Below are 25,104 nucleotides of genomic sequence, written 5' to 3'. Positions count from 1 at the left end.
TGTTTGCAGAGGCTACACGTGGAACCCCTATTCCTTTTGCAAATCCACGCAACTGTTTTGTGAGGGATGCAAATTTGGAACCTAAAGGGACTTGAAGAGATGCAAATTTATTAAAAAAAACACTATTTTTTCAAATGAGGTGAATTCGGTATACCCTGGAGGTTCCAAATTTGCATGCCTATGTATTGGGTTCCAGAAGCATTTTAAACCCATTTAAAAATTGATGCTTGTTTGAAACTGAACGCAAGTTGTTGTACTGTCAACACACACAACAACAAAAAAGTCGTTAGCATTTGGATACTCTATTAATTAATCTTTTGATATTCTACCCAAAAGATTTGTTGTGAAAAATATGACAAAAGGAGTGCAAACACTCATTTTGCACAGGAAATCTTAGATAGACTTTGTATAACTACATGTATCAGTCAACGTCTTGTCCACTTGCCCACAATGACCGAGTCTGACAAGGTTATTCCTCTGCATCACCAAAATCCACACTGCCTGTCATACTGTTCTCTCCTCCCAATTCCTTCATTATTTGTTGTGACTCAGCCAGCAAATCTTGGATATGTGGTGCATTCATGTAAGGAGTGCGCCGAGTACCACCGACGATGGTCCTCCAGCATTTCATGTAGTGCGCCCTGAGGGCGTTGGACACTATGTTTCGTGTACGAGGCTGCAACAGTAAATATCATGTTAAAATGGTTATTTAGTTCTGTAGTCCGTGCTGACTGCAGATCATATTAAGCAGAAAGGCTGGAGGACCGACCCTCTCCTGCATGGTTCAAAAAATAAACAAATGAAATTCACAGTCCAAGGACCCAACACATACCTCATTGTAAAGTGAAACCCACTTGCGCAGAGCTTGTTCAAAATTTTCATAATCAAACTGAAACAGAGAGATCCAAGTCAGCTAAGACACCAAAGGTAAATTAGGTATGAATACCGTAACACAGAAGGAAATTGGTCAAGTATGCAGAAGCAGCTGTATCCTTGTTATTTGACACAGTTTTAAGTGTGGGATTTGTAACTTAGAACAATAAAACAAAATTTTGCCATGCATATACCATAAAATAATAAACTGAACGAGACCATTACAATTAATGACCGAATTTTAAAATAAAACGCAATCACTTTATAAATTCTAGAGCAATAAGTCTCATCCCATCCTTAGCAAAACAAATTCTAGAGAATCATCATTTCTGTTGACCCACCGAGAACGAAGTGGGAATTACGGAGTATATAAATAAAGCAACATGCATTACTACAACAAAAGCTAAATGAAGAAACTGTATATAAGCAGACAAGTTGATAAAACGTAATTATTACATGATTAAGTAAATTCAACATGCAACAGTGGTGTATCGGACCTTTTCAAATTTATTAAAATGGATTCGTAGCGTGGTATATCGAAGACTTATGCGATATTTTGCTGGCCATATGAATAGCCAGCATTTGTCTGGTATGCGCACAACATCAATTTTGAAGTATCCATGCTTCATATGTTCCCGAGGAAGCCTTAGCAAGAGTACCGAGTTCTAGAGTGAACATTGTTTTGTTAGAAGCAAACAAAAAAGATTATGTATCCAATAATTGCCAAATGCATAAATGAAGCACAGGAAAAGTACCGCTGGTGCCCATTCTTGTATTGCCATGTTTAAACAGTCAAGAAGTCCAACAATTTCAAGTGCTTCCAACTACAATAACAGTATCATCAATAGAAAAAACATGGCATCACACATCTACCTGGCTGAGAAGACACTAACAACACTTTAAGTAAACAAAATTCCAACGTTTCACAATCCTAGCTACAACTCTGCCGCATCAGGTTACAAATGGATTCAAGGATGCCGGGAGATAATTCCTATGTAAACAATTTCGGATATAATGCTAGTGTTTGTGTTATGTCTTCATTGGAAAATGGGGTTGAAAAGTATTTGGGTGCATGCTTGTCTATGCTGACATGACTCAAGAGAAACCTAAATAGAAAGGGAATATGATAAGTCACATTGCGGCATGCAAAAATAGGAGAAATGTGAAGGCATGGTGATGTTAAAAGGAAGCTTTATGGTAACCATGACAAACATGAAATTTAATGCACCAATTGTTTATGTAAAAACACAATCCATGGAATCCTGAGAGTTGCAAATCTATTGGATTCTTAATCAGTGGAGAGAAAACTAAATAACCACAAAAGCAGGGGAAGAAAAATGTAAAAATGGACAAGGGTTGGACATCATGAACATATAAGTGGAAGATAAATCCCTTTGTGGGTGGGTGGGAAACATACAAGTATTCCTGTTGCTGCAATCCGCCGCTCCAATTCGATACCAAAGGCATTCTTCGGTTTTTTCTGATCTTCCCTCGAAGGATTCAGTATTTTTTCCGCTATCCTACCATGACGAAACATAGATTCACAAAGATTCAAACAATTTACTACACTACTGCACTTAGTATCTAGGCATCTTTTTAGTTTTGATGTGCCGAATGGAACTATGGAGATTAGGAACCCAAAACGTGTAAAAATATGGAGCTAAAAGGAATACCTTATCGAATCATTGACAAGTCTTTTTCCCCTCACAAGGTGAGATCTACATAGGTCATTGTTCACTTTGATATCACTAATAATTCTAAGCAAACTTAGCTTTGCCAAGTGTACCAATATACTTGCTACCTGTAACAATGAGACAGGTTATTAACCACTAATAGTATGTGACTGTTTAACAAATTTGTGTTAATGTTTCAGAAGCCAGTCCCAGACTGGCTCCAGCAAGGTGGCTGGTATTACCATCAGGTTCTATGCTTCTAACAACAGCAGAGAGAGTATTAGGCCACATGAGCCAAGTCATCCCATATACAAATATCAGGTGTAACAAAGGATTCAAACACCTGTTTACATGTTCTTAAAAAACTTCACAAAGGTATTGTAAGATAAACAATTTTAAGAAGGCGGAGGTTCCAAGTAACGGAGGTTGTGATATACTACCAACTATGACCATTTGAGACAACTGGCCACAATGCTTTCATCTGGTAACACAAGATGACTTTCTACCATAAATTGAAAATCAGCTCAAAAGCCAAATATTATAAGGCAATGGCAAACCTGAATATGGTCTTCAGATAAAATCTTTTTTCTGACTGCAAGGCATCTAAACATCGTAAATCATTGAACCTGTAAGTAAGAAAACTTTAAAACTGGCCAAAGAACCTAAAAGTAACCTTTTTACCTTTGCAATAATTCTTCTGATTCCCTCAGCTTCCCTAGGGTTACAAGAGTGACACTTAATTGTACGGCTGCGACTGTAGTACCAAACGAATCCCATCCCTAGCAAACAGTTCCATAGATAATTTTCAGTAGTTTACGTAGGGATGATGTGACAGGCTCTGGTCAAGAGTGCCTGTCACCTTTCTCCTTTTCTGTTTTCAATCAGCTTTTATTTTGTTTCCTATATGCTTTATCAGAAAATAGTATGGACTGCCAATTGGACTAGAGTTTCACAAAATATGCCACATCAAAACTATTTCAGACTTTCTACTACTTGAGATGTTGTCAAACAGTCAAGAATCATTGTATGCTATTTTCTGGTAGAATTTCAACCCATTGAAATGTCAAGGATCACTGTGAATGCACTGGTATTTCCCCCCTAGCCATGTTGGCATGTTAAATCCACTGTTATACATAACGAGTAGGACAAAGCTGAAGCTCTTGATATTTCATAAATTTGCACATTTAGGATCACCGTGATGCTATTTCGCTAAATTTGCACATCTGGTCTACGTACTACCTCCATTCCAAAGTAATTGAAGTTCTGGGTTTGTCCTAAGTCAAACTTGTTTAAGTCTGACCAAGTCTATAGAAAAATATATTGACATCTAGAGCACCTAATTAGAACCACGAGATTCTTTATGAACTATATTTTCGCATGTGTATTTGGTTATGTAGATCCTAGCACATTTTACTATATAAGTTGGTCAAACTTAAGCTAGTTTGACTTAGGACAAACCTATAACTTTAATTATTTTGGAATGGAGGGAGTAAGAATGAGGCAAAAACAATAGTGATCTGTGCTTCAACGCACTTGAATGCGTACTAGTGGTTGGGGCGCCACAGGGCTTAAGAGAAAGCTGTGCGCACATTTTCATTTAAAAAATACATAGAGTCATCGCCTCCGTCTAAAAAAACATCTCAGAAAAAAAATCATCACCTTCATCTAAAAACAGAAGTAAAAAGAAATTTTTTTTACCACCGCAGCCTACCAATAGGTGCCACTTTGCATAACCGTCTATTTAAAAAATACCGAAGGTCCTCACCTCCATCTAAAAAGAAAAAAACGCATTTAAAAAATAATCCACACCTTCATCTAAAAAAAATTCAAAAAATTTCTCACCGCGGCCAACCAGCTTGCGCCACGTGGCATAGCTGGTTGGCCGCCCTTTGCGCATAGCTTAATGTGTTTAATGTAGTGATACATTATCCTTCCTTGCCACCCCACTCAACCTTGAATAAACAAACAACTAAACACGACTTGTGTTTCAGGCAAAGTTAATGCAGAACTTCACAAAAAATCAGTGTCACCAACTAAAGCACCAATTTAAGGCCCACATTATGTTCATGCCTGATTTCGTACGACAGACTACTGAAGAAACATTGTAGGATTACAGCTACATGTGCATACCTTCGAAAGCTCCATAATATGTAATATCTTCCTTCGCAAATTTTCAGCTTCATCCAGTTGTTTCAGATTCATCAACTCCTGGAAAAACTGGTAACATGAGTACGAAGCCACAAAAAATGCACTCAAGAACAAAGTAAAATCACAAATTACGATCATAAAATCACAAACTGGTAACACTTGGTTGGGGGAGTGGATGTACAATCCTACCACCTGGGTTCAAGTCCTCACGATGCAAACTTACGTTCCTATTCATACTGTAGGGCTCTCCCCTACAGTTCTACTAAAAAAAGCAGTGTAGGGCATAGAATAAGAGAAAAAAGAGATGCAATCATTGCTAGGAACTTAAAAGGACTGATCAGCAACCTAGACCACGATGAAGTACGAATGATCTATGGCACAACTTCAAGTTACAACCATTCTTAGCATTTTACCTAGAAAATGCTTCTGATGTAACAATTTAATAATCTGTGTAAATTTGATGCCAATTGTCAATCAGCGCTGAAAATGATGAAATTGATTTTCAAGGGAGTATGTTAGATCCGTAACTTTATTTCACTGTCTCCTTAACACTAAAAAACAGACACAGTGTGCAAGACCTGACGTGTTAACTTTCATGTTAGGAACAGACTCCTGCGATTTTTGTCTAATTAGTATTCAACTCAGAATGGATTATACACACCACAATTTCTACATACACTATATGGTTTGTGTCTAAACTAATTTTCTGTAAGAAGTATGCAGAAATGGAACAAACCGTTGAATACAATTGCTGCAGTCCAATGTTTGCCCTATTATATTTTTCTTTTTCGAGAAAAATGCAGAAGTCTTGCACGATAGAGAACAAGCTCTGTACAAGCCCTAAAAGGGGCAACACCCTAAATTACAATGCCACACTTCTAAGTGCTAGGCATCGCTGGGAGAAGCTCTAACAAGGGCAACCGACTATGTGCCTTTCCGCACCGCTGATGGGGTGGAGAGGATGACCTGATGCCACCATATCACAACAACTGGAGGTCGCGCCGTGGATCCACAAGAGCACCTCATGCCCTAAGGTGCAGGAGAAAGGGCAACCTATCAGTAGGTGGGTCATGCTCTCCTCAGATTGGCGACAAAGACATGCCGATGTAACCTGCAGCCCCCTGCCAAGCCTAGCGTATTTTAAACAAATAATTAGGGATCTGAACAAAATTTAGCATATAAAATTTTGGGGATACTTTTACGCGTCATCTAGTCTTTCCATTCTCTGTCCTCAACCCTATAATATCCGTCAAAGAGCATCTCTAGCAGACCCCGCAAACGGCCGGGCCGTAAAAGTCGTTTGAGGGCTCCCGCAAAAATTATTTACGGGACGGCGAGCGCTCCGGCGGAACAGTTCCCGTAAACCCGTCCCGCAAATGTTTTGTGGGACGCGTTTGCGGGATCTATTCCGCGCCGGAGGGCTTGCCGTCCCGCAAATACAATAATAAGCAAATATTTAGCAAGTTCATCATGACAAGTTCATCATCATATATATACATCACTAGTTGATCATCATACTAGTTCATCACATCCAAAATCATGTGCAACAAACGAGGTATCAAGTTTAGGTTCATGAATGCGCGATAAAACAAGACAAAAGATGCTCAAACGACATTGATCAATCAAGCAACATTCTCATTGTTGCGAAGAACGTTGCCACCAACACTGCCCCTAGCACCTCCATCGCCACCATCCACATTGACCGAAGAGCTCGCACCACCATCTTCACGAACTTGAACCGGAGAGTGAGCACCTCCATCTTCACGAACTTGAACCAGAGAGTGAGCACCACCATCACCACCATTCACTTGGACCGGAGATTGAGCACGACCACCATCACCACCATTCACTTGGCTTGCCGAAGCACCACCAACCATGCCGAAGCCACCTCCGCCACCCATGTCGAGGCCACCACCACCATTGCCGAAAGAAAAGCCCCCTCCAAACCCAACACCACCACCGGTCATAAGATTTTGGAGCTCCATCTTCCTCCGGAGCATGATCTCCATTCTTTTCATCTCCCAAAATTCTCTTGCCATTGCATCCATGCTCTCCGGATTCATCATCATGAACCGGTCCTCCTCGGCGGTCCTCTCGTCCTTCCTCCTTTGCTCCTCTAGGATGAGCTTGCGCTCCTCGAAGGCACACCTCTTTTCCCATTTCTCCTCTTCGTGCTTCTCTTTCTTTCGGCCATGGCAACTTTTGCATCCCAATGCTTGGCTAGCATATCCTCCATCTTCGCTATCTCACCAATTTGATCCCTCAAAGTGATTGCCTCGGAATTCCTCTTGACTCTTGCTTTCTCCTTGTTTCCATCTGGCTTGCCCTTGTTTCTTCCTCCTCTTGGTGCATCATCACTATCATCATCATCTTCAACCTCCACTTTGATGCCTCTTTTAAGGGGATCCCTTGTCCCTCACCCTCCACTTCTCATTATACCGGAGCCATTTCCAACAATGTTGACGATTGAATTACCGGACATTGGAGGCTGGGATTTGGTTGTAGTACTCGTTGGCGATGCGATCCTAAACACAAACATTGAGACAAGTATGAGCTCATAATCGTCCTATGCACAGCGCTGGGGACTTGATGAAGAAATGCTCACATAATCATCAATAGTGACGCCACTTGGTGGTGCATTCCACACTTGCTCCAAGCATCCGAACCAACGGGAGCAAGCTTTGTTGATGGTGTTCCAACGGCCTTGAAGGCCTTTCAAGCTCCGACCGGATGGGAATGGTATCATTTGATGAAATTTGTCTTCAATTCTTTGCCAATAGTTGCCATATGTTTGATCCTTGCCGGTGATGGAGTCAAGAGGGATGCTTTCCCATGCTTTAACTAAGCATGCATCCTTCGTCTCCATGTAGTTGCCGGTCCTCCCCAACCTAGCATCATAGTCGGCCTCTAGGATCTCTTGCACATCATCATCATCTTCATTCTCATCGTGCACCTCCACGTCGACCTCAACATATGATGCATCGAAATCGCCAAGAGGGGCACTCAAATTCACCATGCTCTCGGCCAACATCTCCGTATATGTGTAGGGCACATTTTGGCTACAAAAATCAACGGCCAAAGCTCAAGCAATTGTTCCGGAAGGCCGAAAAATGATGACAGGAGCAAAGCAAGCAAAATATTTTTTTACCTCCCGGCCGCTTCATTGAACACGTCGTAGGCGTGGCCGGCGGCTTTGTCATCAATGTGGATGCCGCGGTCGGCCGGAGGCGGAGGAGGAGCCCGACCGCTTGGCGCGATTGCCTTCTTCCTCGGAGGCTTCGCCCGCGCATTGGCGGGGCCGGTCGAGGCGGTCTTCTTCCTCTTGGGCGGGGCGCGTGGAACCGGAGCAGGGGCGGCGCTCGGTGGTGCCGTGCCGTCTGCGCCGCTTTGAACGAGATGGCTCCCTTGGCACTTCCTCTTGAGGGCGGCGGCGGCAGAAGTTGGAGCCCTAGGAGGCCCGGGCGGACGGACCGGCGGCGGTGGCTCCATCCGGCTGAATTCCGGCGCTGCGAGGCCGAACGGCGAGGTCAGAGGATGGATGGGCGGTGGCATTGGGGCGGGAGGCAAGAAACGGAAGCCGGCGGAAGTGCTTCGCGCCAACCGAAAGGGGATCCGGCAAAATCGGGTGGATTCCTGCACATATGGAGGAAATGGGCTCGCGGATGCGGGATCCCACAAAAAAAAATCCGGGACGGCCCGATTTGGCTGATATGCTCGGGCCGGGGATACGGGATGGATCCCACAAACCGGCGGTTATTTTAGCGGATGGCCCGGTTTGCGGGATCTGCTAGAGATGCTCTAACTGATTGTACAGAACCATGCTGGATACTGTATTAAAGGAATCCATGAACCTTGAAAGGATGCCTCGCTAAATGAGTGAACTAAATTTTAGAGACACTGGTCTAATGCTTGGGAGTACAAGGGTTTAATCACCATGTTGTTGCATGGTTGTCAAATGTATTTTATGTTTTCAATATGCAACTTTGTGGCATACATGCCATGTGTTTGAACACTAAAAAGCATCACTGCATATTCCATTTGTGAACATGAACACAGTTGAAACCCCTATGCACAAGTTCAGAAAGTGCAGTGGTTATTGAGAGGCAGGAAATAAGAGAGGTGCTTACTGTAGAGTGAAACATCATTCTTTGTAAGCAAGCAGGGGATTCGCCAAGTCCAGCTTCCTATTTTAATCCTCATTAAGCCCCCTTTCATGCCAAAAAAAGATTAAATCTACTCTGAAATGGTAAGCATACCTCAAGTATCCTAATAGATTCCCGGACAAGAGCTTCTGCATCTTTTCTTTTTCTTTGTTGACTTAGCACCTAAGAATAGACAAAACAATAGGTTTAGCTTTTGTGACATACACAATAGGAATATGTTTTAGAAGGCATTTCCCTGGTAAATCCATCTATTTAGGTTAAGGGAACCAACGAAAAGGAGGGAAATCTCAAGAAAACACAGTTTAGAGTGAGCTCAAGAAGAGTATATATATGAAAACACTTCATGCAAGAATAAAATACAGTTCTATGCAGCAGAGCACACACAACCATATGAGCTTCATGGTGATATAACAGTTAGATTCTCAGAGAGAGAAACACATCACTACTGCCTTGCAGGAAATCGACAAATCATGAACAATGTATGATCCATACGGCCACACATGTGAAGACACTGGGTTTTATTTCAAACTGACGAACAGCTTCGAAGCCATGTTTTCTCACGTACTTTTTTTCCTCGAACGCGCAGGAGAGCTGCGCATCATTTTCTCTCTCTCCCGAACGCACAGGAGAGCTGCACATCATTATATTAAGAGGAAAGAGTCTAAAAAGACTCATACAAGCCCATTAGGCAGGGGTTTTTCTCACGTGCTCTCAGAAGGCACTCTAATCCAATCTTTCTCAAGACATCATACATTTCACAAGTTCAAATAGAAAATATTTTTTTTGGACAGAAAGAACTGGAGGATGTGCACCAACAAAGGGAGCAAATGCTGAAACAAATGCTCCTGCTATTTTCATATGGTAGGATGCCCTGTGTTAGGCTACACTTCTCGACTCCTGACACACGAACTGTAATAACGGAGGTTTGAAAGCAAGGAGGCACAACTGTGGAGGCAGCTGCAAGCTCCTAACTGTTCCAGAACCAGTAACTGTATGAGGCAATTAATTAATATTGCAAAAGGAAATGTTGCACGGTAGGATAGTAGCATGAATCACAAGAGGCGGGAGGGAGCCTTGATGGCAGCCGGACCTGAAGGGCATGAGAGACTAGAGGAAGTAGGAGACTGAGATAAGACTGATTTATTTTTGCTTAATTAGTTCCTCATAGAGGGTCCTCTTTGTTATGAGCAAAGCAACTTGATCTACTGCTAAACTTGATATATATTTCTCTTGATTATGTCTTACCGGCTGATTTATCAGGTGAATCTCTTGAATTAACATCTTTACTCATTAATCAAGTAACATGTTTCTAGGCCAGATGCAGTTTTCAATTAGCATGACCATTAGATAATAATTAATATCCATGAACTTTACATAGTTTCCACCAAACAATGTCAGTGTCAGATATGCTTAATCGATACATATTTCCTTTCCTCTTCCCTCAGTGAAAAAGGCTTGAGCATCATTAGAGCCATGTTCTGTGAGATCAATTCCATTCTTCGCTTAACTTTATATTGATTTCATGTAGTTATTGTTCCAGAGACTGTAATAAAGCTGCACATTCCACGGCAACATTTGGTGCTAAGCTGGTCCTAGAACCCTCCCTAGATGCGGCCAGGTCAGGCTCCAGACATCCCATGAGGTGGCCAACGATTTGATTGGACCACATGGTTAACTGAATCAGCAAGGTTCCAGGTAAAAGAAAAAACTTGTGAGGCTCAGGGCCTAGTTTAGCTTGGTGTGTGCGTGTTGTATCTGGCCCAGTGCCTAGAAAGGAAATAAATATCTTCTAGCAAACAATATACGTCGTTTTGTTGGCCTGTGGGGTTCAGGACCTAGGTTAGCATAGACGTGTACTCGTTCTCGCTGTATCTGATTTTCCCTTAATTAATTGTGCAATTCTATTCTTATTAATGAAAGGCAGAGATCCTGCCCTTTGAGAGAGATGTCTCTAGAAAACAATAAGAGAATACAGTACATAACAGTACTTATACAGCAACAGAGCAGTTGTACTTGTACCCTGGCTAGAAGGTACATTGTATTTGCATAATCTGGGTGACCAGGCCCCACAACACTTCCTTGTATCTACACCAGAGTTAAACCAATGAGCGTTAGAACTACAAAAAAATATCCGAAAAATTAGTCAATAGTATTATTTCTGTACAAAAGTGAGCACACATATAGTGATACGTAACTGATATGCACCACTCACAAATATTTGATGATTAAAAGAAAACAAATAAAACAGTCAGCAGAATACTATGACTAAAGCTGTTTACTCATAAACACGATCTACTAATACTTGCTCATGCTGGCTTCAACAGTGAGTTGCAAGAGTTGTTCATGTTATTCTCCATCGATTAACATGCATACATTTTTTTAGTGCTTTGTCCAACGGGTCATGACTCAAATAATGATATGTTTTCCTGATGGCCTATCATTTAGTCTGCTTACGTGCCAACAGCAGAACGATGTGCATGCCAGATAAACTAGTGTGTACTGCTTAACTTGGATGTTGTTAATATGAAGTATCTCAGTGGCATAGAGAAAGGAGGTTCAAGAATTACCTTCAAACATGCAAAGAGAAAGGAGGTTCAAGAATTTAGTATTACCTTCAAAGCACGCTGAAAATAATAATTTCAAACATGCATAGAGAAAGGAGGTTCAAGAATTTAGTATTACCTTCAAAGCACGCTGAAAAAAAGAAACAATAGAAATAGAAAATGATATAAGAAGCAAGTTTGAGCTGAAGAAAACATGCATAAATCATAGAAAACTGATTCAATAATTGTATGAAAATCACAATGGCAAATTTTTTTTTTCCTTTCAAAGTTTCTATTCCACAAGCAGCCTCTTTAATATTTTTGTTGCGCATGAGCAGACGACGAGCAACTCAAATAAGCAGAGATGCTTAAATTAATGAATCACATTAACAGCAAGATAGAAAATGGCCGCCGTGCTAATGCTTTCATACAACACAAATGAGTATTCACATGAGAACTTCTGCAGTGTTGTGGATGCTATGTAAGAACTCTATGGTATATAATGATGGTATGTTTCTTTAAGGGGACATTTGATTCCTATGTTCGATTTTGCAGGCTCTAGGAAACGTTCATAAAATATGCAAGTTAGAATCAGATTGTGCAAATTATTCAGGTTTGCAAAGATAAATGAGTAAACGGCTCCACGATTGATCTCATCAAGATAAATGAACTACATATTAAGGGTAAGCAACAGAAAGTGGTTCTGTTCTGATATATTCAAGCCATACAAACTATTGCCTGCTAGCTGTTACATTTTTCCCCCAGAACAGTAGGGGAGAGTTCTATTGAGCTATTATATGACATTTCACTCAAACACTTCTTTTAGGCCAACCATCTGACTTTAGTAATCACTTCAACACTTTTCAAACTGTATAGCATAACACAATTACAAAAAAAATTGAAAATTGAACTCGAAAAGATTCATGAGGTAACAACAGGTACCTCATAACATGTCTGAGCTTGATCAAACCTGTTCTGAAGATGATAGTGTTGTCCAAGATTACGCAAAGCTGTTCCAACCCTACAAGAGGTATGTATAACATGTTTTATGCAGAACAAGGTAATTCACCAAAGTAGGGAATTTAGATGGAACTTCATAAGCATCGACAAGTGTGATCAATCATGCAAACACAGAGTGATCAGGATATAATATTAAGTTCTCTGCTATTACAAAGGCGGAAGTGTACACCATTCTGCCGCTCATCAACAACAGTACACACCAAGCAGGCAGGGATGCATAACATGCACCATGTAATGGAAACAAATATCATGTCACCTATGCATCCCTTTCTATCCGCTCCAATTTAACCCTAAAAACTAGCCTTTTGCCCTTGAGATATAACCTTATGTTCACTCCTTTTACAAAATGAACCGAATCATAAGTTACTGAACAAAAATCTTAATCTAAAACTTACAGTACCGTATATCATCAGGTCCAAATGATTGCTCCAAGATTTCAATTGCTTCCAGAAATAACGGTTCAGCTTTCTCAAACTCTTTTCTTAACACATAAAACTCTGCCTGCAATATTGAAAACAGAGAACAAGAGGAATGTCTGTTCAGGCAAGAGCAGTACTGAGAGGTTTATGAAAGCCACCACAAGACAGGACGTAGCCTGGCCTTTTAAATTCTTACATGGAAACCATCGAGTGCTGGTGTGTTAAATGCAACCTGTACAACTTAACATACTGGGAGAACGTAGTGATACATAATGAATTCAGTACATGATGCACTGATGCCAAGAATTCGGGTCATTTAAAGTTGTTTGGTTGAGGGATCTTGGCTGGTTACTGGTGCAATGGATATTCACTTGGTAGAAAGATTGGACCCTAAAAATAAGTGCATGCAATCTAATATTGATACACCCAAGTATTTTAATTCTAAAGCATAAAAACTAGTTGATTCAATCGTGGCCACATCCTACATAGTGTTAAGTTGTCAGTACCCCACCTCCAGAGGGCTTATGTGGTATACAGCCTTATATGCAGTTTAAAAAAAGTGATACCTACGACGAACTAGGCATCAATTTCAATTTCAATTAAGGTAGAAGCAAAGGTTCGAACCCAGGCTGGCTAGCCCACCATCCATGGTGCTAGCTAGTAAGCCGATTGGCGCCTTCTCTTGTGCAATTTAGAATTAAAAATAGACAAGGACTAGAAAAGTTGGGCGTGCTTCGCTGTGCTGTTGGTGTTGGTGGGATTTCATTTTTTTATTTGGTTTGGCGCATGTGGAGATGATGGGGTGTTTTTTTTATATAATATAATGCGGTGTTTTGGTGAGCCCTTCCTGATGGCGTGACTCTGTTATGTGCTAATCAATGTGGGGAAGTTTCCTGCGCTGGTGGCCGCATGTACTGTATAGGTGCTAGTGTCGCATGCTGGCGCTTCTTTTTTGCCAGGTGGTGAGAGGTGCGCTGGATTGATGTGTTTTTATAGGCTGGTGTTGCCAATTGATGTGAGAAATCGTTGGCCCAGTCAAAACCGTAAACCAAATACAAAATTGAATACCTCAATCAAATGAGAGAGCTCCTTAAGAAATCGTTTACCTCAAAATCGTAAACCAAATCCAAAATTGAACACCTCAACCGAATGAGAGACCTCCAAAATTAGGGATCATAGTGAATTTAAAGATGTGTTAAATGCGCACGAATTTACCAGGTAAGTGAACAAGGATATGTAAGAGATTGTTTGGTTCAACGTCTAACCTTGCCAAACTTTGCCACATACTTCTTGCCAAACTCACGTTAAGTTAGGTCAATAAAATCTGAGTGCACTTTAGCATCACTAAGAGAATCTTGCCACACCTTTTTAGTCCATGACACACAAGACCCATCTGTCAGAAAATTAATCTTTCCTAACGCGTGACAACAAACTAAATCCCATACCTAAATCGGTCAAACTTGCCCACCTTAGAGTGTGACAAAGTGTGGTTATGTTTGGCATTTTGGCTATGAACTCAAACAGGTCATAAAACTCATAAAGCTTATGGAGTGCAAGAGTTCCGTTCATTAGAGAGGAAAACAGAATGTTACTTCAGTCTCCAGTTCATAGTCAGAGGTGACAATTACCAAGTTTTTTAGTGCCGATGCAGCATGTGGATCTCTCAGTCCAAATCCTTCTTTAGCTTGATGTAGGGCTGCCTTGAAGAACCTTTCAGCTTCATCTAGTTTTCCCTAAAAAAGGAGATAAATACATATAATAGGATAACAATAACTGTATTTCAAAGGTCAAACGCAGAGTAGGAGTAACTAAAGATGGACCCCTCCTTTCCTCCTTACGTACAGTCATACTCCAAGGAACATTATGGTATTAGAAACTTGTGATGCACATGGCATATGGTCCAAATGATCATAATTAATGCAAATGTTCAGCAGTCCCATGGTTTATTGACTCAAGCAAGTTTTAGAATATGTACTTATGGAAGTTGCTACACTCAAGCGTTCAAGCAATAGCAATCCAAAATATCATGACAAATTACTATTAAGTTTCAGCATATGAACATAAAAACAGAGCGTAGTTTAATGACAAGCTAAACCTTCCAGTTTCACAAGGTTTAATTAGGAAACTAAAGGGCTTTTGCCCATAGAAAGAGTTGTAGCAGGTGGCCAAACTGTGTGGACCAAACAGTTAGCATCATGTGGCAACACACCAAAGTTATCCTCTCTAGGTTATGATATATCAAGATGATCGTGATCGAGTTTTGCATCAAATTTAGATAACACATTAAAAAAGGGATCATGCTGGAACAAAGTGTGGAACTATAGGTAGTAATTTTTTTATAAGAAAGATAATGCCAAAAGGTGGGCTAGATGAAGCTAAGGACAAGAGGTACTTGCTTTTATGAAAAAAGCTTTTGCTTTATCCGTGAAGATTCTCCATTTGATCGTGTGTTCATTTGAGATCATTGAACCATCTTCAATCCGACGTAGACCAGTAACAATAGCATCAGCTTGCTTACTCATTGTAGCTGCTGGAGCAACTGAGTCATCCTGAGCCAATACAGAGCCGTCGCTCAGGCTAAGAAAAAAAGCTGTAACAAGAGCGAGGTTAGGATCACACGATATCAAATATGAGTTTTCCTTCATTAAATTTTGAAAAGTAAAATCATAATAGAGCTTCAAAGCTTTAGAGTGGGAATTCTATTAAGTTGCTGTGGATCAACTCTGGAGTATTGAAGACTGAAGTTGGGAAAATAATGGGAGGACTTGTGAGGCTTTTGGAAGTTCCCCACATTGGTTATTTTGAACGTAGCCACGTTGGTTGCTGAAAGGCAGCAAACCTAATTGAACATATTTGCTATAAATATAATTAAATTAGAAGTGGGGCAGTCCCCTATGTTAGCAAGGTAGCTTTTGGGAATGTGGATGCCTTTACAATCCTACATTCCTACAGTTGGTACTAGAGCCTGGTTCTGAGTTCTGACATCTCTGGCTTAATTGGACACTAGTGTGTGACTGACCGATGGACGAAGGTCCCTACGGGACTGTCGGTTGTACACTGAAGGAGCCAGTGAGTTTGAGGGGCCGTTAGTGTATGGTGAAGTGCTGACAGACACCGACTGTAAAGGGGAGGATTTTCCAACTAAGTAAAACATGAACTGAAAACAGTAACTACTGATTTTTTTCTGGGTTTTTCAACACCAATATCTGAAGAGGGAATTGCTGGAACAGTGGAGGTCAATGGACCTTAATTACAAGTTTTCAGCAAAGCAAAACAGGAACTAAACACGCTAACTATTGATCTCCCCCACGGGGTTTTCAACACCAATATGTGGAAGAGAGATTGCTGTAATAGTGGAAGGGCAATGAACCTAGTTGCATTAATTTAATAGTTTTTCTTGCTTGTTCCGGATCCTGTTTTAGGCTCAGTCTGCGGTTGCTGAACTTTGCAGTGCTGCACTTATATTTTATAATCTGCTGTGGAAAATTAGCCATAAAAGTAACGCTAGAATTAGGGAAAAGCGGGTGGGCCAAACAGGATTATGAGAATCCACCGCAATGCCAAACGCAGAATTAATTATAGTACTTTCAGTTTTAGCTTTCTAGTGTTTGCTTTAGCTCTTGTTAGTTCTTTTGATCTGGAAGCTTGCAACTAGTTGAGGAAGAATAGTTATGAATTTCCACTTTCACCGCTTGCTGGCTTTGTGAGATATCAGCTGTGGAACAAAACAAAATCAATCAACACTTCCTTATGGATTCGGCATTCTTCCTCATCGAATAAGCAATACCAACAACACATGTACACATGAAAGTTTTTTTTGGCACCGTTACTGGGGAAGCAACCACTGGAGCTTCTAATTTCTTGCTTTTGGTAGCTTAGTATATTTAGCTAGTTTAGTTATTTTTTTTCTTAGTTTAAAAAACCAAAAATATTAGTGGAAGGGCAAGGGATCTAATTTGTAAGTGCGGGAGCCCCTTACCTCATAACTGCATTGGGAATGAGAAGGCTTTTTTTTATCCAACAACCAATGTTGGCATCCACTTATTCTGATAAAAGTGAAGGTTCTATTGCTACTTGGTGCCGTATCCTCTACGTTTTCACTCATAGGACTGTGATGTTCGTATTTATCAGAAATAAACTGTAGTAAGCAGTAAGTAATTGTTTCGTCATGTGTGAAATGTGCAGGTCATTGCGTTTGTAACTTAGCTTGTAAACATGGGTGAGAGAATGCCTGAAATCATCAAAAGAAACAAGCTGTCCAGTCCATTGTTTCCTAAACTCGTGTCTAAGAACCTAGAAAATTATCGGTTGTTGCATGTGTGTTGGAAGAGAGTGGGCTCCAGAAATGCATTTTTTAGAAACATTAGCATGTTTGTTGTGCATGTCCAGAAGTTTATTGCTATACCATTTGCTTGTCTGTCGGCATGCACAGTTAGCGTGTTTCTCAATCTGGTGACAAGATAACCCTCCCTCAACTTTTCTCTTCCACCTCACCCAAATGCTGAAATTGCATGCACCCCACTTGGTAGCAAGTGATATAATAATACTTTTAGTCCAACTATTGTCTTGTACTAAAATTTATGAATTCAGCAACAGCTAAGCAGTCTGCAATGCATGAAAAGGGGATGGTGCATATGCATGAGACCAGACCTGCTTGTCCAATCAGTATAGCGCCAAACTTGAAACCCAGCCGTCGATTGGAAAAGTAACCAAAGTTACCATCATTAGATTCAGAACCTGGGGGAGAAAATCATGCGTTTTGTCAAAATGACCATGAAAGCAGACACGAGCAATGTCACTCTTGGCTGCACTAGAAACAATAGAAGAAGGTAAAACTATAATTTAAAACTCAATTTAATTGAAATAAATCAATCCAGAACAGTTCACTAACAAAGTACACAGCTACTATCATGGATCAACCAAGCTTTGGCGTTGCATATTTCGTGACAGCTGAACAGCTCCCCAGAGACTCAGATTCACCCACAGGTTGTAGCTTGCACATTCCAATTCCAGTCTGATCCCATGACATCACCGGCCTTGGGGGACATCATCAATTCTCCCTAATCTACTCTTAGTCCGTCGTGCTCCTCACCTATCTCTTCTCTCCATGGAAACAATCGAAGGCACGCAACACCATCCCCCAATATTTTGCCACTAAATCAACTCAATTTTACAACCCCAGAGCGCATCGCACGATCCAACCGCTCAAACCCGCTGAAATCACACTACTCCGCCTCGCTACAGCCATTTCCCTGCTAAACACGGCCCAGGGATCCTCCTGCGGGGGGTTAACGCGAGACCACGGAACAGGGTCACAGGGGGAAGCGCTCACCTGAGGAGGAGGCGGCAGCGGCCGCGGCAGCGGGTAGGTGGAGGCCCCTTGAAGGGGGCGCGCCGGCGAGACGACCTGCCGGGGCGGGGGCGGGGCCGAGGCGGCCGCTCCGCAGGAGCGAGAGCAGCCGCAGCCGCGAGGACATGGTTTATTCGAGAGCAGCCCTGGGCCTCCTGGTCTCTGGCCCGGGGGTTATGCGGTGCGGGGCTCTGGGACTGGGAGAGAGGAGAAACCTTTTGGGCCCCACGCGCGGGCCACACTTCTCGCTAGTCAAAGTGTGATCCCTCGCTCCCCCGCCACCACCGCCGCTGCCGCTGCCATGTCCGCCGCCGCCGCCGCCGCCGCCGCCGGCGGCCGAGGTCTCAAATCCGTCTCCCGCGCCGCCTTCTCCTGGAAGCCGGTGAGTGGGAGTCAGCGGAGGAGGCTGTCTCTAAACCCTGGAGCGCTGACTGGCTGTTTGACTAACCCCTTTTGCCCCCCTCCCACCAGACGGGCCGGGCGCAGCAGACGCTCGCGGCGGCGGTGAGCAGGTCGGGCGTGGGGCTCCACTCGGGCGCGCGCGCCACCGCCACGCTGCTCCCTGCGCGCGCCGGCGAGGGGAGGTACTTCGTCGTGGAGGAGGCGAGGGTGGCGGCGGAGGCGGGGAATGCCGAGCCACAGTCTCCGCTCTGCACCACGCTGCGGAGCGGGAGCGGGAGCGGCGGCGCGCGGGTGCGCACGGTCGAGCACCTGCTCTCGGCCATGGAGGCGCTCGGCGTCGACAACTGCCGCGTCGAGGTCAGCGGCGGCGATGAGGTGCGTGCCAGTCTCGCCTGATGCTGCTAACAGAGTAGTTGGGTAGACGTTCATGTCTGATTCCTAGTATCCACGATGTATTTCCGATTCATGTGAATTTATTTTCAAGCGATGACAGATCCCTTTGCTTGATGGATCAGCGCAAGAGTGGGTGGAGGCCATCCGGGGTGCAGGTCTGTGTGCGGCCGAGGATATCAGTGGACAAAAGTTGGAGAAACTGGCACCCAAAATCGACGAGCCTGTTTACCTGCGGAAGGACGATTGCTTTGTAGCTGCATTCCCTTCCTCGCAAATCCACATCACCAATGGAATTGATTTTCCAAAGGTATGTATGTCTCATGCCCTCCCCCTTTTTTTAAGTTCACGAAATGTGATTATTGTAGGGGGTTAACCATGTGGTTGATATGCAATTTGGTTTGTAGTACGATGTATCACTTCTCAAATTGAAAATTCTAAGTAACACTGGTGCATGACCGGGAATAGAAGGGTATTTTGTTGCTATGAAATCGATGTCAGGTCAGCACTGCCTGAAGCTAGCCTTTGACTTCCTTTTTCTATCACATATCTAGTGATTTGGTAGAGGCCATTAGATTGTTTTTATTTGGGCTTAGTTTGGCGGACTTTGCACATGTTTTAATCATGGTGGAAGCAAAGTTGGGAGAGCTCGAAGCCTGCCACATCCTGATGCATAGAACAGTAGTTGTTCGTACGGATAATGTGTGCCAGGACATCGACTGTGAGGTTTAATGTTTTTTGTGCATAAGGCTGAAATTATCCTTGTGTTTTTATAATCATTGATTTGATGATCATCATAGGAGTAGACATTTACGATAAAGTGTAAGCACAGTACCTTCATTTTTTATATGCATTAATAAAATGCTTGCCCAAATGCCTGCTGTTGGCAAGGACATGAACAAAAGGAATGTTGCCTAATTTTTATTACTGTTTTTAAGTAAAAGCTTTGATAGTGTGCAAAAAATGTTTCAAGGGACTTGAGCAAACTATGCATCCTATTATAGGCGCCAGCGATTGGTTGTCAATGGTTCAATACATTCCTGGATGCTGATATATACTCAAGCAAGATAGCTCCTGCAAGAACTTTCTGTATTTTTGAAGAGGTTTGCTCACACATGAACTGATGTTGATCTATAATCTATTATTACTCTTTTTACTGTATACTGGCAATATCATTCATTCTCTGGTACTAACAGGGGGAAAATCAATGTCTTTCACATATGGAATATATGATACTCACTCCATCCGGGTTTGTAAGGTCGGCACGCCTTTTATGTCTCCAATTTGACCAACGAAATGTGTCTAATATGCCACCAAAAGTATATTTTTGGAAACTTCATTCGAGGACGAATCCAATGATATATTGTTAGTGGCATATAACACACACTTTGCTAATTGAAGACCTAAAAAACCCATGCTCGCCTTAAAAAAACCCGGATAGAGGGAGTATCATAAAAATTTCTCCAATAATAATGGCATTGCAACTTGCCTAGCACATGGTTTGGTTCTCATGTATTTTATCATGATTTCATGGTGCATAACTTTTAAAAGTTTATATTCGTTTTCACCTTCCTGACTAATGAGTAATGTCATGAATCTTGCATAACTAAGGACTTCAAGTATTTCTTTCATTTCCCATATAGCTCTGTAGTACAATCTGCGTTTTATCCTTTCTGTTGGGGATTTTGCAGAATTACTGTCTATGTCTTACATCCCCCAGCAATTTTCTGGCCTCGTTCTTATGAATTACTCCCTCCTTTACGGTTTATAGGGCTTATTTCAACTTTTTTGTTTTTCCAATTTAAAGGGCTCATCTCCATCTCATTTTTAGTTTTCGAGGCGCATTAAATCTTTGCATGCAAGAATTAAAAAGGAACACACCAATGCATGTAATTTTCCTACTCATCTAGTGACCAAGCATGCATGCACTGCAATTAATCCAAATTAATGCATGAGTTTAAGTTGAGTAGTTTTGTAAAGTACGAGATACATTCCTCCACTCACAAAATGCCTTGGTTGATGAGATTTCTGATTTGAGCCCTATAATCCGGAAAGGAGGGAGTACATGTGAGTGCAGACACTCACTTCTTTGTTCTGCAATTCTGACTTCTTCAGGTTGAAAAAATGCGTGGTGCTGGGCTTATAAAAGGAGGATCACTGGAAAATGCTATGGTTTGCAGGTGAATAATAATATGATGAAATATTTGTCTTCTAATTATAGTTCATTTTAGCTTTCTGTCGAACTGTGGATTGGTGGTTTCATTGTTGACATAGTTTTAATAAATATATCTGATGATGCCTACATGAATGAATAAATGATCTGGTTTTAATAAAAAATATTTTTTTCACCCATAACTCAATTGCAGTACTAACAACTCTTTTGTCAAATCTAATTGAGGAATAACTGAATGATTAAGTAATCAACATGGTTAGTCGCCAGAGCTTTCTAAGAATATGCATGCTCAATGGTTTTGTAGAAGAGTAGTTAAGTACTCCCTCTGTAATGAAATATAAGAGCGTTTAGATCAGTAGAGGGAGTATAAGCTTAATTTAGTTGGTGCTTAACTGATTATGTAGTTCATACTTCACATAATATAGCTTTACAATAACACTAGAAGTGCCCGTCTTTTTTTAATCCGGTCAAATAACATCAGAAGTACTACTGTGTATGCATTATATTGGTATTGTAGTAATTGGCCATCCCCATGTCAATTTAGTCAGATAATGTGGTATACTTGTTTGGCAATTGACAGTATGTCTGGTGGTTGGCTTAATCCACCACTTCGTTTTGATGATGAACCTTGCCGCCACAAGATTTTAGATCTTATAGGTGATTTCTCACTTCTTGCACGGAATGGCAGCCAGGGTTTTCCAATTGCTCATATAGTTGCCTACAAGGTACGTTCTTTAACTTCATTTGACTACAGCATTCTTATTGTATAATGTAGCGACTGCATCTTATAAGTTCGTAGCGCATCACTTTTGTCACTGGTACTATAATTGTCTTATTCGTGGCCCATGATCATTTGGAGTATGCTTGTTTAGCACTGGTTAGATTTCCATCCAGTCCATCTGTGGGCTTGATTTACTCCAGCTCACCTTTCAAATTTATCGTGTAATTAAGAAGACCTTGAACATTTATCAAATCTCCTGGCTACTTCAAGAATATACTTGAGATTCTTTTGTTGTTAGGTGAATTTAAAATAATATTTTCATGTGATTCAGTTCAGCTTGTTTTTGGAGGGCTTGATTTTGTAAGTTCATGTGTCATTTTTCATGAGATTTTTTGTAAGTTCATGTGTCATTTTTTTGGAGGGCTTGATTTTGTGATCATCACGTTCACTTGCCTATTTTTCTTGAACACACACCCATATGTGTCATTTTGTATTAGAAGAGTGTCAAAATGGCGCAAAACGTGACCAATGTTAAGGAGTATTAGTATTGGTCTAGGAGTCCTTATTAGTCTATGTTTAGTTTCCTTGCACCTCAAGTCTTGTGTAATATATATATGCCCCTTGGGCCTTCAATAAAGATAAGTTGCTTTCCTAACATGGTATTAGAGCCTAGGTTTAGGTCTCCGGACGCCGCAACTCGTCCTTACGATCCACTAGTTTTTTTTTTCTCGGTCGATCTATTCTTCTCTGGGTCGATCTCGTCTTCCGCTGTCGTTCGCGGGGCACCTGCCGCCCAGCTGCTTCGCTGGATCCAAACTGGTGACGAGTGCGCCCATGACGTGCGCCTGCACAGCCGTGATCGCCTGCATGGATCAAAGCCCGCCTCGCCTGGTTGGCTACTGTGCTGCGTTCGCACCTGTGCGCCAGATCGGGTTACCTCGTCCAGCTCCAGATCGATGTGCGTGCTGCTGCGTTCAGGCTGCTGTGCTATAGCTGCTGCTTTGCTGCTGAGTTCGCTCCTGCATACTAGCTGCTGTCTTTCCGTTCCCATCTTGATTTCAACAACAAAAAAAAGGAGTCCAATGTCTTCTGCATACACGATGGATTTTGCATCTTTGTGTCGTGTATGCTTCCTAGATTTTACCTTCCTTGTTTTCTGCTGTGTCCACCAAATCCGTTGATATTTTGTGTTTCTCATGTCATGCGAGTCCATCAAACTTTTGTCCGTCAGCCTTTTTCTGGTCATTGTCCTCTCTATAGGATTTCTGTGGCCTCTCTTTGCATTGTTGATCTAAGCTCATTCTCTTGCCGCCGAGCTTCTTTCGCCGTCGGTTTTCATGGGCCATGATTCTTTAAGCAATGCTTCTTCTCTTGATGGCCATCTTCTTTTGACAACCCATCTTCTCTTGATACTTCTATTGTATCTTCTATTGGTGCGGTGTCTTCCTCTGATGTGCCATCTCTTCGTTATCCCCTTTGGCGACTCGACAGGTTTTGAAGACTCTTCATGCTACGACGACACTCTCAAGACGCGGATTTGGATTATCATTTTTTTTAGTATTACACTTCTTCAAATGCAATGCTATTGCATACGCTTTGCATTTGAGGGGGGGTGTTAAGGAGTATTAGTATTGGTCTAGGAGTCCTTATTAGTCTATGTTTAGTTTCCTTGCACCTCAAGTCTTGTGTAATATATATATGCCCCTTGGGCCTTCAATAAAGATAAGTTGCTTTCCTAACAACCAAATCGCAGTCAAAAAGAAAAGCAAGAAAATGAAAGCTAACAAAAGGAACAGAAAAAGTAAAAAACAGGACCACCACCACAACTGTACAAGCCTGTTGCTGATCAAGCACACATTAGCTTGGCTTCTCTAGCTTTGTGAGAAGTTCTCCCTTTATGAAGTAAACATCCAATGCCATTTGTAGTGGTAGGCAATAAGAACTATGTAGTTCATGACAATGAAAACTATGAATAATGACCCCTGGCCAGTGGTAGATCAGGGATCTAGTCAAAGTTAGGCAAAAAGTTACAGTTGATCCGAAAGGAAGCATCAGTTACCGTGTAAAAAGTATGATTATTCCGTTATTGCGACATTCTGAACTAAAGGTTTTGCAAGTTGCAATGACACTCATTGTCCTGATTGTGACCTTAAACTACAGACCACCTTTTTGTTTCTCGTGGCACATCACAACCTCTTGCTTTCACGTGTTGTGCCGAACATGTCGTCCTGAGACGATAGGGTTTATCTTAGGACATGGCATATTCCCTGCTAGAATTTTTTTCCTTTTTTGTACAAGAATAACCTATCTGATAGAATGAGTTGTAGAGTATTGTCCTCGTTTGGTACTCCTATGTTATCCTATTTATTATGCCGCCCTTAAAGTTCTGTAAATAAACTACTCCTCCGTTCCAAAATAAGTGTCGCTGATTTAGTACAATACTTTGTACTAGATCAGCGTCACCTATTTTGGGACGGAGGGAGCAGTTTGTGACATCTGAACTTGATATTTCTCCATTGACGTGACATAGGCTGGTCATTCCCTGCACACCAGTTTCCTACATCATTTATCGGGGAAGACTAGTGTGGACCAAGCAACGCTTGCTTAGCGATTTTGGAGCGCATGGTGGCGGGTATTGTTCATATGTTGGTGATAGTGATGCTCAACAAGAAGATGGCAGATTTCAGCATACGGTACTAACAATCATGTGATGGCCCTCATCCTGACAGTCGGACTGGTGTCAGCTCATAGTTAGATTAAAATCCTACCATATCTCTGAGTACTCATATATCTCCATCTCTGGCAAGTGATTTCTTTTGTTTCATGAACCGACACCAGAAAGGATGGCATTTGCGAACATTTTTCATGGCAGTTTAAGTTATGGGGGATGCCATTTTCTTAAGAAGAGCATGACAAAAAAAACTGTCAGTTAACATTACAGCAGTATTTCTCATGCTTTCTGAAGATTGATCTGAAGAATTATGTTTGTACTCCATGTTTGTTATGGTTGTAATAACTGGACATGACTCGGCGTGAACTCGTTTCAGTTATCCAAAAAAAAAAATCAATTCTGGACGCAGAAAGAAAGCTGCCTCGCTCGTGTGGTCCTACAGCCCGTGCTGGCCACGCCGGAGGTTCCTTGGGTTCTCCTGGCCTGGATAACTACGAAGGCGCCGTGACGCCAAGCCGCGAAAGCGACGGCGATGGGGCCGTGCCTTTACGGAGGTGG

At 41.9% G+C, this 25,104-nt stretch overlaps 3 protein-coding genes across 11 annotated transcripts; 1 reads left to right on the top strand and 2 right to left on the bottom strand.

The window, feature by feature from the left end:
- Nucleotides 1-277: 277 nt before the first annotated feature.
- On the bottom strand, nucleotides 278-18,488 carry LOC125527474 (uncharacterized). Of its 7 annotated transcripts, none has more exons than XM_087518726.1 (19): nucleotides 18,172-18,488; nucleotides 17,490-17,576; nucleotides 15,236-15,429; nucleotides 14,468-14,572; nucleotides 12,821-12,921; nucleotides 12,343-12,421; nucleotides 11,540-11,551; nucleotides 10,877-10,942; nucleotides 8,951-9,019; nucleotides 8,822-8,878; nucleotides 4,677-4,754; nucleotides 3,228-3,325; nucleotides 3,104-3,149; nucleotides 2,547-2,674; nucleotides 2,249-2,393; nucleotides 1,629-1,697; nucleotides 1,371-1,538; nucleotides 833-889; nucleotides 278-676 (listed from the first exon to the last, which is right to left on the bottom strand). In XM_087518726.1, the coding sequence occupies exons 1-19, from the start codon at nucleotides 18,314-18,316 to the stop codon at nucleotides 470-472; spliced, it is 1,911 nt and encodes a 636-aa protein (XP_087374852.1). In that variant the 5' UTR covers nucleotides 18,317-18,488; the 3' UTR covers nucleotides 278-469. The 7 variants fall into 7 exon arrangements, with proteins under 7 accessions (XP_087374852.1, XP_087374854.1, XP_087374855.1 ...); XM_087518728.1 differs by having other exon boundaries at nucleotides 2,291-2,393; XM_087518729.1 differs by lacking the exon at nucleotides 8,822-8,878.
- LOC125527475 (uncharacterized) lies at nucleotides 4,768-8,437 on the bottom strand. Its single transcript, XM_048691983.2, has 3 exons — nucleotides 7,843-8,437; nucleotides 7,300-7,753; nucleotides 4,768-7,219 (listed from the first exon to the last, which is right to left on the bottom strand). The coding sequence occupies exons 1-3, from the start codon at nucleotides 8,244-8,246 to the stop codon at nucleotides 7,166-7,168; spliced, it is 912 nt and encodes a 303-aa protein (XP_048547940.2). The 5' UTR covers nucleotides 8,247-8,437; the 3' UTR covers nucleotides 4,768-7,165.
- LOC125527476 (putative UDP-3-O-acyl-N-acetylglucosamine deacetylase 1, mitochondrial) lies at nucleotides 18,403-24,870 on the top strand. Of its 3 annotated transcripts, none has more exons than XM_087518734.1 (7): nucleotides 18,403-18,571; nucleotides 18,661-18,966; nucleotides 19,085-19,291; nucleotides 19,986-20,084; nucleotides 21,097-21,161; nucleotides 21,735-21,879; nucleotides 24,406-24,870. In XM_087518734.1, exons 1-7 carry the CDS (start codon nucleotides 18,491-18,493, stop codon nucleotides 24,481-24,483), a joined length of 981 nt encoding a protein of 326 aa, XP_087374860.1. In that variant the 5' UTR covers nucleotides 18,403-18,490; the 3' UTR covers nucleotides 24,484-24,870. The 3 variants fall into 3 exon arrangements, with proteins under 3 accessions (XP_087374860.1, XP_087374859.1, XP_087374861.1); XM_087518733.1 differs by lacking the exon at nucleotides 24,406-24,870 and adding an exon at nucleotides 23,367-24,380; XM_087518735.1 differs by lacking the exon at nucleotides 24,406-24,870 and adding an exon at nucleotides 20,178-20,239 and having other exon boundaries at nucleotides 21,735-21,870.
- Nucleotides 24,871-25,104: the final 234 nt, after the last annotated feature.

Source organism: Triticum urartu, chromosome 4A (genome assembly GCF_056163025.1).
Source record: "Triticum urartu cultivar PI428250 chromosome 4A, HENAU_Tu73, whole genome shotgun sequence".
Classification (NCBI taxonomy): Eukaryota; Viridiplantae; Streptophyta; class Magnoliopsida; order Poales; family Poaceae; genus Triticum; species Triticum urartu.
This window is presented reverse-complemented; position numbering and strand designations above follow the sequence as displayed.

Excerpts from the sequence above, each read along its gene's own strand:
- LOC125527476 (XM_087518733.1), top strand. The coding sequence starts at position 18,491 with ATGTCCGCCGCCGCCGCCGCCGCCGCCGCCGGCGGCCGAGGTCTCAAA. Across the intron at positions 21,162-21,734 it reads GAAAATGCTATGGTTTGCAG|TATGTCTGGTGGTTGGCTTA; the intron begins GTGAATAATAAT and ends GGCAATTGACAG. Across the intron at positions 21,880-23,366 it reads CTCATATAGTTGCCTACAAG|GTTTTGAAGACTCTTCATGC; the intron begins GTACGTTCTTTA and ends GCGACTCGACAG.
- LOC125527474 (XM_087518726.1), bottom strand. The coding sequence starts at position 18,316 with ATGTCCTCGCGGCTGCGGCTGCTCTCGCTCCTGCGGAGCGGCCGCCTC. Across the intron at positions 14,573-15,235 it reads CAAAAGCTTTTTTCATAAAA|GGAAAACTAGATGAAGCTGA; the intron begins GCAAGTACCTCT and ends CTCCTTTTTTAG. Across the intron at positions 1,698-2,248 it reads AAGGGATTTATCTTCCACTT|TTGGAAGCACTTGAAATTGT; the intron begins ATATGTTCATGA and ends CTGTTATTGTAG.
- LOC125527475 (XM_048691983.2), bottom strand. The coding sequence starts at position 8,246 with ATGCCACCGCCCATCCATCCTCTGACCTCGCCGTTCGGCCTCGCAGCG. Across the intron at positions 7,754-7,842 it reads TTCAATGAAGCGGCCGGGAG|CCAAAATGTGCCCTACACAT; the intron begins GTAAAAAAATAT and ends TGATTTTTGTAG. Across the intron at positions 7,220-7,299 it reads GCGTCACTATTGATGATTAT|GATCGCATCGCCAACGAGTA; the intron begins GTGAGCATTTCT and ends GTTTGTGTTTAG.